Source organism: Acanthisitta chloris, unplaced genomic scaffold, assembly GCF_000695815.1.
Source record: "Acanthisitta chloris isolate BGI_N310 unplaced genomic scaffold, ASM69581v1 scaffold29487, whole genome shotgun sequence".
In the NCBI taxonomy this organism is placed as follows: domain Eukaryota; kingdom Metazoa; phylum Chordata; class Aves; order Passeriformes; family Acanthisittidae; genus Acanthisitta; species Acanthisitta chloris.
Window position 1 is genome coordinate 1 of NW_008682561.1, and position 15,556 is coordinate 15,556.

At 43.7% G+C, this 15,556-nt stretch overlaps 1 protein-coding gene across 2 annotated transcripts; it reads left to right on the forward strand.

The window, feature by feature from the left end:
* The first annotated feature begins 3,370 nt into the window (after window positions 1-3,370).
* On the forward strand, window positions 3,371-13,724 carry PSPH (phosphoserine phosphatase). 2 transcript variants are annotated; one of them, XM_009078576.1, is made up of 6 exons: window positions 3,371-3,471; window positions 8,768-8,926; window positions 9,627-9,761; window positions 11,282-11,427; window positions 12,177-12,325; window positions 13,538-13,724. In XM_009078576.1, exons 2-6 carry the CDS (start codon window positions 8,787-8,789, stop codon window positions 13,646-13,648), a joined length of 681 nt encoding a protein of 226 aa, XP_009076824.1. In that variant the 5' UTR covers window positions 3,371-3,471; window positions 8,768-8,786; the 3' UTR covers window positions 13,649-13,724. The 2 variants fall into 2 exon arrangements, with proteins under 2 accessions (XP_009076824.1, XP_009076823.1); XM_009078575.1 differs by lacking the exon at window positions 3,371-3,471 and having other exon boundaries at window positions 8,603-8,926.
* Window positions 13,725-15,556: the final 1,832 nt, after the last annotated feature.

A 15,556-nucleotide genomic window follows, 5' to 3' on the forward strand; every position in this document is an offset into this window, starting at 1 on the left:
TCGCTCCCGCCCCCGCTCCTTGTGAATTAACATTAGCCCCATAGAACCCATAGTTAAGCAGAGACAGGATTAGCAAACCAAGTGGTGCTTGGTTAAACCTCAGAGCTGAGGTTAATCACAACTCCTGTTCATATAATACCGAAGCACACCCTGGGGAAGAAAAACAGGAATGTTGCTGTCAAGGCAGCCTTGATGAGTGCTGAAGGATGTGGCCTGTGTGGCCTGTCAGGGCTCAGTACTGGAAGGGCTGAAATATTTGCGGTTTTGGGCTCTGAACTGGAGCCCAGTTGAGTTTCCGTGGAGAGGAGCTGAGAAGAAGCTCCTGCCATGGTTCCTCACGTCCCCGGTGTTTACCCACCAGGTGTGAGGTTGTCCAGAGAAGCTGTGGCTGTCCCATCCCTGGAAGTGTTCCAGGCCAGGTTGGATGGGGCTTGGAGCACCCTGGGCTAGTGGAAGGTGTCCCTGCCCATGGCAGGGGGTGGAACGAGATGAGCTTTAAGGTCCTTCCAACCCAAACCATCCTGTGACTCTATGAAATCTCCCCCAGCATCCCAATATTTGTAGCAGGAAGCTCTGGATGCAGCCCTGGTTGTTTTTGCAACCACCAAGCAGCAGTGCAATGAGCTGAATGTATTTTCACACCACTTCCAGCAGCCAAGTCTGAGCTGGCTGTTTGGCCCAGTGTTGTTGCACAGGAGTTTTGGAGGAGCTTGATGGAAACAGCCAATGTCAAGTGTCAGAGCAGACTTGCAGCCTCGTGGGGTTTGGCTATGGCACCTGCTTTGGGTGAGGATCTAAGGTTTTTGGGCAGGACAGGAGGACTCCCATGGAGGGTCTGTCCATCTGACCTGGCAGCTCTGGAAGGGATTAATATCCCTGGAGCTGCTGATATCCTTGGGTTTCTGGTTTTGAAACACTTTAGATGGAGTAGGTGTTTGATCATTCAACACAAGTGTGGAGCCCTTTTGTTTAGCTGAGCAGTGCATCTGTCTTGTGAAACATTTCCATGCTGACTAGAGTAGAGTGGCTGTGCTTTCTCTCCTGGTATTGTAATCCTTAGAAACAAACATTAAACATTGCAAAATGCAGGAAATCACACTTGGCATTTCATCGTTGGCTCTGGAACTCTGGTCATGTTTTGTCTTCACTCTGTTGGGATGCTGCTGGTCTGCTGAAAGCACAACAACACACACAACGTGACCCTGAGAGGCTGCAGGGCAAATATCTGAACTGCCTGGATGCAATGTCCAGTGAAAACACCTGGATCTGGCTCTGCCCTGGATTCTGCATTCACACACAAATATTTTGCTGCTCTTGCTTCTCTGGTTTGTCATTTTTGTGGCTGTTCCTCTCGGGGCTGTTCTCAGCAGAGGGCAGCCTTGTCAAACACATACCAGCAGGCATGTTATACTTCGTGTTTTCCTTGTTGATGCCCATGGAAAGGCAGGAATTATCCATCCTAAACACCTGTGCTGTGTGGGGTTGGCTGCTGGCAGTGATGTGGCTGTTCCCCAAGCAGGTTCAGGTGTGTGAGAGGAATTACTACTGCAGCAAAATAAAGCAGTTGTTCTGGGAAAATTCGGTTTGAGTTTTAGATGGATTTTGGGGAGAGGAAAAAAAAAATGGAATGCTGCTTTCAAAGACATTCTAGTCCTCCCTGCAGGTGGGCTCTGCTTTTTGTGCAACTGGAGAGGTTCTGTAGTCACATATAAGAGTGGGTGCTGTGCTTGTATTGGTCACACATCCACATGAGCTGTGCTTTTCCCTCCTGAACATCCTCTTAAAGCTTCCAACAGACCTCTGTGTTCCTTCACTGGATCACATGCCTGAGGAAAGTCATTTTATGGTATAATAACATTTCCCATTAGCATTTTCACATTAAATTCCCATTTTGCAGCATTTTTCATCCATCAGGACAAACTTTTCTTCTGCTTTTTTCTTCAGTCTTAGCTGTAGCTGTTGAACTGTTATGCATATGTTTTTAATGTGTAGTAAAAATACAGGGCAAATGCTCACTAGTCTTAAGTGGTCCTTTGAAATCAATGGATGACACCAGATTAGAATCAAAATATTTAACTGAATTAAAACCAACACATCTGTTAGACTAAGCCAAATAAAGGGAATATCCTTCATGAAATATTCAGCAGCAATTCTCTTAGTCAAGCCATGCACTGCTTATCTTGGCAAAAAAAAACCCTCTGAGGTTCTCAGTAAAAGCCATTTTCTTTCATCTTTATCAAGATCTGTTTGTGTTTAACTTTATTCACAGAAATGATTTCTAAATCTGCTTTAAAAACATACTGTCCTGCCATGATAAAGCTAACAAACAGCACCAGACTGAAGGGTGATCCGTGTCACTGGTGAATTTTGCAGCAGAGGGGCTTGATCCCACCTTTCCCTGACATGAGAAGTCTCTGACAAATGCTCCTGTTGACAAATGACCATGTTCTGAGAAAAACAGAAAGGAAGGCATGGGAGGAGGGGCACACAGGTGGTTGATTTTAATTAATGCATGTCCTTTTGAGGGGTTTTACTGCCCGAATGGCACAAGAAGTCATGCACAGAATGTGACTGGTGCATGCAGTGGTGCACAACAGCCTCTCACCATGGGCAGCAGTCACAGGACTCCTATCACAAGTGAAGAAAAGAAGCTCAATCAGCTAAATCAGGCTTTGTTGACCTTGAACCAGGTTCTGTGTTGGCACTCTCCCATTTCCTAACCCATGCCCACAGCAGTGTCTGAGGGAAGCTGCTCTGTGGGATGCCAAACACAAGCACAGGCAGGTTTTGCAATTTTCCCACAGCTTTTGACAACACGGAGTTTGGGGAAGCAAAACAGAGCCTTCTCCTAAGCAGTTTTCATCTTGCTTCAAAGCTTTTGTTACATTTTGATTTGTGTATGTAACTTTGCACACTGATGCACTGAGCAACAGCTTAAGCCACAAGGCAATATTGCAATCTTAGCTCACAAACCCTCTCATCTCTCCTGCAGAGAAAGTGAAGTGTTCCTGCCTTGCCCTGCCAAGAGAAACTCCTGACTGCTGCCTGTCAGAGCCTCTCCTTGGGCTCATCTCTTTGCTCAGACCTGTCTTGTGGCACACACACATGGCACAGACTGGCTGAGGGGTGAGCAGCCAGCCCCTGCTCCCTGCCAAGCTGTGCCTACCCATGCTGGGAAGGTCCCAAACTGGGACCAGGCAGCTCCTCCCCCTCGTAGGAAGGTCACACCTCTCCTCCCTACGCCTGTCAGCGAACAGCTGGACTTCTCCTGTTACATGTGTGCAACTATCTCAAACAAACCATCGGGGCTGGCTTAGTCAGCAGATTGTCAGAGAGATTTACACAATGAGGCTTTCGTCCAGCGCAGCCCGTGCCGTGGTGTGACTGAAGGTCTCAGCTGATCCCTCCTTGCCTTGTGCAGCCAAGAGGTTTGTTTGCAGCAGCAGCAGCAGCCACGGCCAGTTCAGTACTGTAAGTCACTGGGAATGTTCTTTTCGCTCAGTTTGGAAGGGGCTGGTGTTTGGTGTTCACATCCGTAACACTGTGTGTTCTAGCACAGGGTGTCTCCTGCCGGGGCTGTGGCTGCTGCCCAGCACAGCAGCACAGTGCTGCCTGTTTTATAACAGCAGCATGAATGAATGATGCAATCGTGCAGGGGGGAGCATCATCATCTTGGCAGGACAGGCAGGAGGGGATTGGAGGGCTGGGAGGTGTATGTCAACATCCATCAGGTTCTTTCTGCCCTTTTTCACCTACTTTTTACAGAGTGCTTAAGTGAGTTCACTGTGAGGCACTGCTGTTCAGGTAATGGTGTGTAGCTGCAAACAGTTCATCTCTTGACTTGCATACAGGTTTGTATCACTGCCTTTACAAACTGAACAGAAAAACAGGAGGTTAAGGCCTGAATCTTTCTATTCTCACACTGAAAACTACAGAAACTCATAATTATGGATCATAGAATGTTAAGGGGTTGGAATGGACCTTAGAGATCATCTAGTCCCAACCCCCTGCCCTGGGCAGGGACACCTCCCACCAGAGCAGGTTGCTCAAGGCTTCATCCAACCTGGCTTTGAACACTGCCAGGGTTGGGGCAGCCACAGCTTCCCTGGGGAACCTATGCAGTGTCTCACCACCCTCACAGGAAAAACTTTTTCCTGATAGCTAACCTAAATTTCCCTCTTTCAATTTGTACCCATTGCCCCTTGTCTTATCACTCCAGTTCCTAACAGAGTCCCTCTCTGGCTTCCCTGTAGCCCCTTGAGATACTGGAAGGCTGCTGGATGGATAAGTTTAACTTTTAAAACTTGCAAGGGTATAAAACCCACAATTTGTTTAAATATAACTAACCTACTTCAATGTATCCCCTTTCCTCTAAAGCTTTCAAAACATGTTGAAAGTTTCATACTGAGAATGAAACCTCAGCATAGAAAACTGTCACTGTATCGTTCCCATTTTACAGACACTGGACTAGAAACAATGAGGGTTAAGTGGTTTGTTTAAACAAATACCATGGAAACACTCCTGGGAACTTTCTTAGAAGCAGGACCACTCCTGCAGTGGGAAAAGGTCCTGAGAAAAGTTTTCAAGAACTATTTTCTCCAACTCCCTTTCTCTAAGCAGCAGTTTCCATTCAATGCAACAGAAACAGTTTAGTGTGTTTGAACCCCTGTTAATCTCACTGCATTCAATGCATTGTTAAATGGGAAAGTGGATCAGAAACACCAGAAATTGTTTGCAAACAAGGATATTCCTGAGTGCTGGGTAATATTTCATTAAGATTCACTTAATATTCCTCTTTTCACAGCAATAAATGTGAACATGATGCAAAGTAGCAGCATGGCAGCTCTTCTGAAAGCTGAAATATGGTAACAAGGGAGGTCTAGTAACAATGAGGATTTGAGATCTTGTCAAGATCTCATCAAAACATCCCATCCCCAGAACACCTGCAGTTCTGAGCACCACTTACTCATTCTGTTTGCACTACACGTAGGTACTGTGGATGTTTCAGTTTTTCTCAGTGAGGCAAGTGCCCTTCTTTGCAGGGACAGCAAACAGAGGATTTCAGTTGTTTTCCTCTGACATGTGCTCTTACATAATTCCTGTGTTTGCTTCTGTGACTCCACCCTATCTCTTATGAAAGACAATTACTCCTTGTGAAAATACCTTTTTTTTTTTTTTCCAGAATGGCTTAATGAAGTCTGCAGGGAAGGAGATCCCATGGGAATTTCACTTTTCCCTTGTGAATTCCTTTCTCTCCATCTTTATCTCCAGTTTCACCCCACCTCTCTCCCTCTGTCACTCTTTTCTTATGTCTTCTCTAGCCAATTCATTGCCAATTGTTTCTTCACTTCCCCATGCTCTTCTTTCCAGCTTTTCCCAATACTTTATTATCAGACCTGTTGCAATGGTTCTGCTTGGATTCAGATAACAGGCTAGGGATAGATTACCTATCTGAAATTCAGCATCAGTCAGATCAGAGATTCTCCACCTGTGTTTTTCATATGGAGACAGAACTCATTATTTGTGGGAATTTCTTTTTTCTCACCATCCCATTAAAACACTGACACATTTAAGCAATCAGATCCCCTGCATTCCAGAGTAATTAATCTCTGCCAACTGCAGGGTCCTGTACTACTGGAATAAAACATCTCTTATCACAGCTGTTAGAGATTTGTCCCTAGAAAGGTTTTACACAGCTCCAGTTCTCTTTGCTCTGATGAACTACTGATAGTTTCTGCATTTCAAACCCCAGTTCTTCCCTTTCAACTTGTCATTTTCAACTATTTTGAAAGAGTTACTGCATGAAACAAAGAGAGGACATGGTTTATTCCAGCCATGGTACCACAACTGGCATCCATAATTCTTCCTCTAACTTCTTTGTTTGTTCATCAAAGTGCGAAGTCCATTACAGTGTTGATCTCATCATGAGACCTTAGGATGTCACCCCTATGAACATCCAGAAAGGAAAGGAGATACGGAAAATATGGATACTGGAGAGAAAGAAAGTTAATGTCTCTTCCTTCCTGCTCTCAGTGTGTGTTTCTAGTGATGCTTTCCTGAGAGAGATCACAATTTCAGGTTCAAGCAATCACGTCACAGTGCAGTGTCCCCACACAGTGACATTGCATCACGATGTGCTAATGTTGCAGTGCAGCCTCAGGTTAGCATGAGGTAACCTGAGGGCTTTGCATAACAGGGGCTCAGTGCTGGAACACGGTGACGCCAATGTCACACCACAGTGATGCCTGCCCCAAAATCGAAGTCCTGTGCTTGGAAAATCAAAATATTCCACTGAAAACACAAACACGGTGCTGTGGAGTCAGTGTCAGGTCAAGGCTGATGCAAAGTAAACGTGAGATTCACGTGTCACCTGTCCACCCACTGCCAAGTCTTACCTCAGAACCAGTCTCTGTCAGGGACAAGTTTTTATGTCTGTGGCCACTTCAGAGAGACATTTCTCTTATGTGCTATGTTTATGGCATATGACTATTTCTTATGTGTCCATATATTCTTATATGGCCAGTCTTTGCAGAAAAATATGAAAAACCACATGTGGTCTGCAGCAAATGCTTCTCTAGTGATGCTTCTAAAGCTAGACCAGTTCCACAGTGTGTCCATGAGCCAAGAGCAGAGACTGCCAAACTACAGCTCAGTCCATGTTTCTGCCTTTCCCAGGTCTGTAAAAGTCCTTTTCTGGAATATCTCCCCTATTTCTACCCACTCCCCTTTGCTTTCCAGGAGGATGAGCCCAGGCTCAGTCCTACCTTCCCACACCTAAACCGAGTGCATAGGAGGGATGTGTGGGTTGGGTGGTACCTGCTCTCCTGTTCCTACTCACACCTGTGATGCAGGTGAGCACTGAAGAAGTACTGTCACCTTCTTGGCCTTCTGCAAAAGCCATGAACCCACTCGGGTTACTGCAGTTCACAGCAAAGCACTCAAGGGTAGCTAGAACGACCCTCTCAAACAGCACCATTTCATGGCTGCCTTTGGATTGCTTTGCCTTTCCTGTGACTTGTTCTGTTTCTTGCTACTTCACATCTACCTGTTTGTCAAGCAGAGATTGCCTCTTACAAACACAACTCTTGTCTGTTCACAACAGGTTTCACCCCGTAGGCTGGGTGATTTCATTTAAAGACTTTTACCTTTCAGTACAAGCAGAGATTGATTCTTACAAACACAACTCTTGGCTGTTCACAACAGGTTTCAGCCCTTAGGCTGGGTGGTTTCATTTAAAGACTTTTACCTTTCAGTGAAGGACTGGAGTCTTTCTCTTCTGTTCTAGACACAGGAGCAGATAAAAGATGTGTGTTCTACACATTTTCAGTGATCATGGAATTTTTTCATTAAAGCCTTTTGTATCCCAATATTCACCATGTGGTTACTACTCATGGAGATAAACCCAAATGTTCCTGTTCCTGCTTTGGGCATTAACTATTTAACTGTGATCTCTCAGTGAGCACATAAAGTCACCTCAGGGGACAGCACTGGTGCTTACCATGTGTGATCCCTGGATGACTCCTGTCTGGCAGTGAGTGACATTAGTGCCTGTCAGCTCCTGTACTTTTCCACAGCAAGGGATGTACTGATCATCTTCTCCATCTTCACTGGATGTCTTTTGTATCTGGGGGAGCAAAGTTTGTCCTAAAAGGGCAAAAAATAAATGAGAATATCTGTATATAAGACTCTCAACTCAAAATTCACATGGTATGTAGGAGAAGTTATTTGTGTCTAACTGTAAATAGGAAAATAGGTAAATAGGAAAGTCCACACTGAATAAATCCCCATATGAAGGTGAGTAGGGATGAGTAAGAAGATGCTTAGCAGCTCAAGTTTCTGACCTGCAGAAGTGCTCAACATATTTAAGTGGACAGATACAAAAGGGAAGGAAATCAACTTTTGTCAGGCTTTGCTTTGGAAAATGTAGTGTCTTAATGGGTTGAGTGAAGTTCTCAAAGCCCAAGACTTTAATGGAATGTACAAAAGTCTAATCCCCAGTGCTAATGACCCAATCTTTTATACATTCATAGATGATGAAAATATTTAGTTTATATTAATCAGGACATAGAAAAGGATCTAAACGTTCATGATTTAGGCACAACCACTCCCTGATAGGTTTAGGATAGTTGTGTCTACCACAGTCAAGCAAATCCTTAAGGGCTGTGTGTCCTGGAGCAACTCATCTGACACACTAAACTGGGTCAGATGAGAAACCAAGATCCATCTGAGAGGTGAGGGCAACATGAAACAGAGAACTGCAAGTCCTACACAGAGTTGGCAGTCTTCATGATTTAGGCACAACCACTCCCTGATAGGTTTAGGATAGTTGTGTCTACCACAGTCAAGCAAATCCTTAAGGGCTGTGTGTCCTGGAGCAACTCATCTGACACACTAAACTGGGTCAGATGAGAAACCAAGATCCATCTGAGAGGTGAGGGCAACATGAAACAGAGAACTGCAAGTCCTACACAGAGTTGGCAGTCTAGTCTATTGTGAACATCAATGGGCCGAGCCAGCAGAGAGCAAATCAGCAGCTGCCCAAGGCTCCACGGCCCACCTGTAACGCAAGTGGAACATCAGTAGGCAGCAACAGCAGAGAGCAAATCAGCAAGCGAGTCAGACCTCCACCACTGCTCCCTCCTGGATAAAAGCTGGCGACCAGGCTCTGCTCGGCCCTTCTCACACGAACCAGATCAGCAGCACCAATGGCTCAAGAAACAGTGCAGTACTCCCACTCTGAGAAAGACTTTATCTTGTCCCCTCACAGCAAGAAGGCTCCTAAAAGGATGGCATCCCTCATGGAGATGAAAGAGATCTTCCGCAACGCTGACGCCGTGTGCTTTGACGTGGACAGTACAGTCATCAGGGAAGAAGGCATCGATGAGCTCGCGAAGTTCTGCGGCGTTGGTGACGCCGTCGCAGAGATGTATGTACAGTTCTTGTTTGCTTTGTACAATGGGGGTAAAAATAAGCTTGGCTAAGGTTAATCTGTGCCAATGAATTTACAATAGGGGTTGTTTCAACTCTGCCGTAGGAGATTATTGCAGTTTTAAAAGGATTTTAGGAATAATAAGTGGAATTAGTGCATAATGAAGGAACTTCTTTTGGAATTATGAAGCCACACAACAAAACTATGTTGACATAAATTCTCTGATGTAAATGTTGATAGACTAAGCTCAGCTTTCATCCTTAAACTTGGCTAAGCACTAGCAAACCTGATTATGAGCTACCAAACCTTATGATGAGATGGAGGAGACAACTCTCCCAATCCTTCCCTGAGGCTGATTTTGTTTCCATTGAAGTTTGTAGCAAAAGTTATGTTAAGTTCAGAAAACAGCACCTGAGCTGTAGGTCAGAAATACTGGTCCCAGTGGCTTATGGCACTCAGAGTGGGAATGAAGCCCTTCTCCTTTGCCTCACTGGTTCTCCAACACATGGAGATCTCCTACCAGTGATTGCTACCAATCTTGTCAGTGTACCAACCTCCACTTTTACCACAGTGTTTCAGTACAAGCTACTACCTATGCTCTCTTACCTGGTTCCTTGTCATTCTTCTGTAACTAACCATCCTTGGGAGAAGCCTCAACTTGTTTAGAGTCACTGATTTGCTTTCTTGCACAATGTAGGACCCGCAGAGCCATGGGAGGCACCGTGACATTCAAAGCAGCTTTAACAGCACGACTAGGTCTCATCCGTCCCTCATATGAACAAGTGCAGAAACTAATATCTGACAACCCACCTCAGCTAACACCAGGAATAAGGTAAGAAGAATTTCAAATGATCTAACAAAAAGTATTCAAAAAGCACATGTGGCATAAACAAACAAAATTCTGTGCCGTCAGTGATGTTGTAAGACCACTGAGCTGGTTTGGGTTGTGTTCCTGCTCCATCTCCATGCTGGTTGTGTAGAAAGCTTCCATTAGGAGCTTAGAATGGCCTGAGTCCATGTCAAGTGGCTAAGCATCCATGTAAAAAGAAAACAGGCTTGGATATTAACTGGTGTTTTGACTGGCAAGCTCAAATTCTGGCTTGAGGATTAAATGGGCATGGAAAATAATCTGTTCCATCACATCTGGTTGTTCATGAGTGATGGAACTAAGAGGAGATTTAATACCCAGTGTGAACTACTGGCTTGGTCTATTCTGTAAGTCTGTCACCTCTCTCTTACACTTCTCTGTGCAGTCACACCCCTGACTCAGCTCAGGGGATCCATTGCTCAGAGCTACCCATTGAGTACTGAACTCCCTAAAAAAGGATTAAAAAACTCACTAATCAAACACACATATAGATGTGTATTCATTCATCTTTTGCTTTGGAATGAACATTTAACTATTTCAACTGAAAAGGTTTAGGGTTTTTTTCCCTATTGAAAATACTTTCTTTACTACAAAATCTGCCCATAGCTCCAAGTCTAAAATATTTTTAGTGCATAACAGTAGTTTTGGATATTTTGCTTGTATTTTCTCCTTAAATGAAGCACATGCTCAGCTTTTTTTGTAGAAGACATAGCTAGATGTAACTACAAAGAGAACATTGTTTCCTTGTTTAGAATCACATGATTTTTCTTTTCATTCCTTCCCTTTCTTCCCCCTTTGCTGTGTAGCCTGCTTTAAGCCTCCACTTTGCTTTTCAGTCTTTAGCATTGCTGCTGTTACTGCTACCACTTCCACTGCTCAGCATTGCTGCAGGCTGATCTTCCTGCTCCCAGAGCCAAATCCCTAAAACTTTTAACTGCCTTCAAGTCCCACTGACATTAACTGGGTCCACAAACTTCTTTTTTGGTTCCCTTCCTGTAGCTGGTGCCTTCTTCTACAGATGGCATCGCTGTCCAGTGTCTGGGGAACCAACTCTGAGTTAGAAAACATTTGCACTTTGTACACTTTTCAACCCACTTTGCATTTTGGAGCAGTGGCTTTATCTCCTCCACATTCCCTACTTTTATCTGCATTACAGATTCATTTTCCTCCTGTTGTTTTACATCAGTTCAGAAAAAAACCAAACCGTCTGAACTGGATCTGCTCTAGTTTGTTCAAGGGAACTAATGTGACCAGGATGAAAGAAAACCTTTCTAGGGAGTGCTTGTTTTTGAGGAACAAAATACCTGTTTGTCCCTAGACATGATGGTTTTGTCCAGCTCTTTCAAGCAAGGTGTGTTCAAACTTGCAAGGGAAAGAAGGAAAAGCTTTGGGCAGCAAAGATCCAAACTAAACTGGAGTAACACAAAGCATGGGCAGCCTTGTTTAGGAAAGCTGTAATTTAACTTGCTGCTCTTCCTTCTCAGGGAGCTGGTGAGCAGACTCCATCAACGAGGGGTTCAGGTCTTCTTGGTCTCTGGGGGCTTTCAGAGCATTGTGGAACACGTGGCCTTGCAGCTGAACATTCCGACAGCAAACGTCTTTGCCAACAGGCTGAAGTTTTACTTCAATGGTGAGATTCCCTTCAAGTCTCTTTTCTCTCCTAATAAATGCCACTTTTTTTGGTTCAAACAGTCTCATATAGGGCTACAGACACTGTCCAGCCTATATGCTGTTGTTACCAACCCAGCTAGATCCAAATAGGAAAATTACAAGACCTGACCAAGACCAAGTTCAGGTCATTTTCCAGGAATGAAATAGAGCTGCAGTTACTTTTTAATTGCAGCTGTGCCAAAGGTAAAACATGTTACAGTTGCTGACAGCAGAGTTTCATTTTCTTTTGCTCCTTCAAGTTAAAAGAGCTCATTACACTGACCTGCTCTCAGAGGCAAACTTCCCTTTGGTGTCTTTGAGGCAGGTATGGAGACTGTAGCACTTTAAGCTGGTGTGATCAAGCAGAACTTTAGGTAGTGAGGTTGTTCCTTACTCAGAGTTCCTACACTGTCCATACATCCTCCTGGATGCTGCTTTGGGAATGCTGACTGAACCAGATTGACAGGGAATGCATCTGTAGCACTGCGCATACAGGGTTTCTGTTTTTCTCTTAGTGTTCAGCTCTTTGACAATAACCCACCAAAGGCTTGGGTAAACCCCTAGTTTTTATGCTTACCTTTGGAGTATTTTTTGGGATGCTGATACTGTGAGGTGTACAGCACTGCATGCAATGAGCTGTTCTCTCAAGTACAGACAGTAGGCGTAGATCTTTCTTCAATTACAAGAAAATAGGCTGAATATCCAACTTGTGCTTTTACTGTGTTCTAGGTGAATACGCAGGATTTGATGAAACACAACCAACAGCTGAATCAGGGGGAAAAGGAAAGGTTATAACTCATCTGAAAGAACAGTTCCAGTTCAAGAAAGTAGTTATGATTGGAGATGGAGCTACAGACATGGAAGCCTGTCCCCCTGGTGTAAGTATCCCAGAACTGAAATTCTAAATTCCTTTTAAGTAAGTCCTTTCATGGGGGAAAAAAGTGAGGTTTGAATTCTTTACAGGACTTCAGGGAAGAGCTTTAGCACTTCCCACAGCCTAAAAGATATGTGTAGGCAATTTTTCCCCAGAAAAGCTGCATCACAGAGTTGGTTTCTCTCAGAACAGATGGTCTCAGTCAGGGTGCCACCCCCTGAGCCAGGACTCTGCTGGGGCTCACAGCACTGGGGAACAGTCTAGCACCTGGTCTCAGATCAAGCTGATATTGTCACCTCTGCCTTTGCCCTTTCTGTCCCCACAGTGGTGCTTGCAGTGCAGGCTCCTGCCCTCCCCAGGTCCTGCTCTGAGCACTGATTAATGGTGCTTAGCATGAAGGTCTGGCACAGATCTGGTGCACATTGACCTGATACTGGCCTAGCAAGAGGTTTCACCTCACTGCACAGTGATGAAACCTTTGAAGACATCAGCTCTGACAGGGTGAAATAATTAAAGAAATTAATACACAGCTTTTCTAAATGGTCATTTCACAGAGGAAAGATTTTAATTCCATCTCCTCTTTAGCACCTTTAGCACACAAAAGTACCCCAAAACCCTTCTCAGCCCTGCTGATCCCTTCCTGTCCAACATGAGCAACCAAAGCAGCTCAGGATTTGCTCAGTACTTCCTACCTCAAGGCAAAAAAAAGCAGCAGTGGAAATTTTAAACCTGCACTTTCACTGCAGATGGTTTTCTGAGATGCAGAAATGATGATTGCTCCTGGTTAATGATTGAAGACAGGGTTAATGTTTGCTTTTGGTATCTATCAAATGAGGTAAACAGAGGTAAGATAAACAGAAGTGGATAATTGTGGGATGCTCATGCATGTTCCAATGTTTACTCGTTCTCAAATTGCATCACATTTACATCAGATTTTCAGTGAAATCTCAAATCTGAACAATCCTGAAGCTACAAGGCACTGAGACAACTTCCTGTTGGAACAAAACTCCAATAACCAAAGTGGTGCAGAACCTGTTCATGAAATTCTTGTTAATAAATCTGAAAAATGAACACTCAAACAAACCAGGGGAAGAGGCAGGGAAGGATGCCATAATTTAAACATCTATAAAACAAACTTAATTGCTAGGAAGCTTCACTCCTTCCATGGGCCTGCAATAATCAGTGCTTAATAATCTCATTCCTTCTGTTTTGCCAGGATTGCTTCATTGGATTTGGAGGAAATGTAGTCAGAAAGCAAGTAAAGGAGAAAGCCAAATGGTACATTACTCACTTCGACGAGTTGCTAAAGGAGCTGGAAGAACGATAAATTATAGAGTAAATTAATCTATTTAACACCTGTAAATCCATTATACAATGCAATTAAACATATATTTGTTTGCAAAGTTGTGTGCTGGAGTTTTTAATCATTCTGGGTGTTGGGTTACCTTCACCTCTGGCCTGAAATTCCTGTGGCAAATGGCAACACTCAGCTCAAATATGTTGTCATGAAAACTGTAAGACTTTTTAAACATCTTTCCCAAGGTGGGGGAAGTCAGTTGGTTATTCCCTCACCATCCCTGGAGGTTTTCAAGATGAGACTGCATGTGGCACTTAGTGCCATGGCCTAGTAACCACCGTAGGGTTGGACTCGATGATCTTAGAGGTCTTTTCCAACCCTATGATTCTAAGTGAAGACCAAAGATAGAAAATAATAAATTAAAGATACCTTCATGGATTGGCCCCTGGTCAATACTGCATGTCTCATTTCGGAAACATTGAAGCTAACATCTCTACTTGTGTTGGGTGGCAAAAGAAGGTCACAAACAAGAACTTTTCCCCTCATCAATAAGAAGTAACAATAATACAGTCTAAAAGGTGAACAGTATGGCAAGTACTTTTCACTCAGAGAAGCTCAGAAGTAGATTAATCAGAGAACAGACAGGTAGGAAATATCACTAAGGATCTCTGACTTCAATAAAATATGGCTACAGGAGAACCTGAGGGAGAAGTGTTACTCAGCTTCACTGTTACTCAACCTGCAGTCTGAAAGGCAGAAGTTGCATGCAAATCTGAGGCAGATGCAATATTCATCTGTGTCCTAGGAACATATTTGAAGGCAAGTGATGCAGTGGTTCCCATACTTCACTAAACACTCCAAACTGAACTCCAACATGGTGATTTTGTAAAATGGTCACACTGTTTGCTCAGCTGTTTTTTTTATTCAACAACCCACTCCCATCAGCCGATAACTGGATGGAAGCTAATTCATCAACCTTTAAAAAAATGCTCTACTGATTAAGAAAATTCTGTGAAATTTCTCTTCCTCTGCCTCAAATGTGGACTAACTACCCCTAAACTGTGCTAGAAATAAGTCTGACCTCTTCAAAGTTCTTCTATGAGCTTTGGCTAAGGAATTGTAGTTTCCTAAGGATTTCTCTTTTGTGGCTGCAGCATCTGATCCAAGAGCACACACCTGGTAAGTGCTGCCTTTTTGTCAGCAAGCTCCTGACCACTCTTCTGAGTGTCTTTTTAACCAGCTTTGCTGACACATCATGGGACTTTTATTTCCCTGACTTTTAAGAATCTCACCCGTGATGTTAAAAGCTTTACTAATGTTAAAATACATGGCTCATCTACTTCCATCCCCTTAATTCCATCACAGGAGCAAGATGGATAGATATGGCATGATTTGTGTTGGAAAATAAATCTCTGTAGGTTTTTATCCTCTGGATGCCTACAAACAGCCCCAGTATTTTTCTACAAACTGAAGATTAGTCTGAGTGTGCCAATTCTCTTTCATCCCACCACATATTTCCAGATGGAATAGACACAAGTGATGTCTTTGCCTTCCAAAATCCCACACTGTTTCTCCAAGATAATCACAGGTTTTCACAATTTGCTCTAGACTTCCTTAATTTAAGAAGATTAAATCCAGGTGCCATGAGACAACTCCTGTTAAAGCATCACCAACAACTATGCCAAATACTGGTTCTGTCCATTCTGTGACATCACTGGGGAGGGTACTGGGGAGAGAGGTACTAACAAACCCCTGAGTGATGGATGAGAGTTCCCAGTGATGCCATCCAATGTTTTTGGCAAAAAAGAATGAGGCAGTAATTGAAGCAACAACAGCACTTAAATACTAGAGAAGTAGAAGGGTTAAAAGAACATGAACTCCTGAAGGAAGTGATGATGCTTTTTAGAGCAAGGCAGACACCTAACAGCCACACTGAGT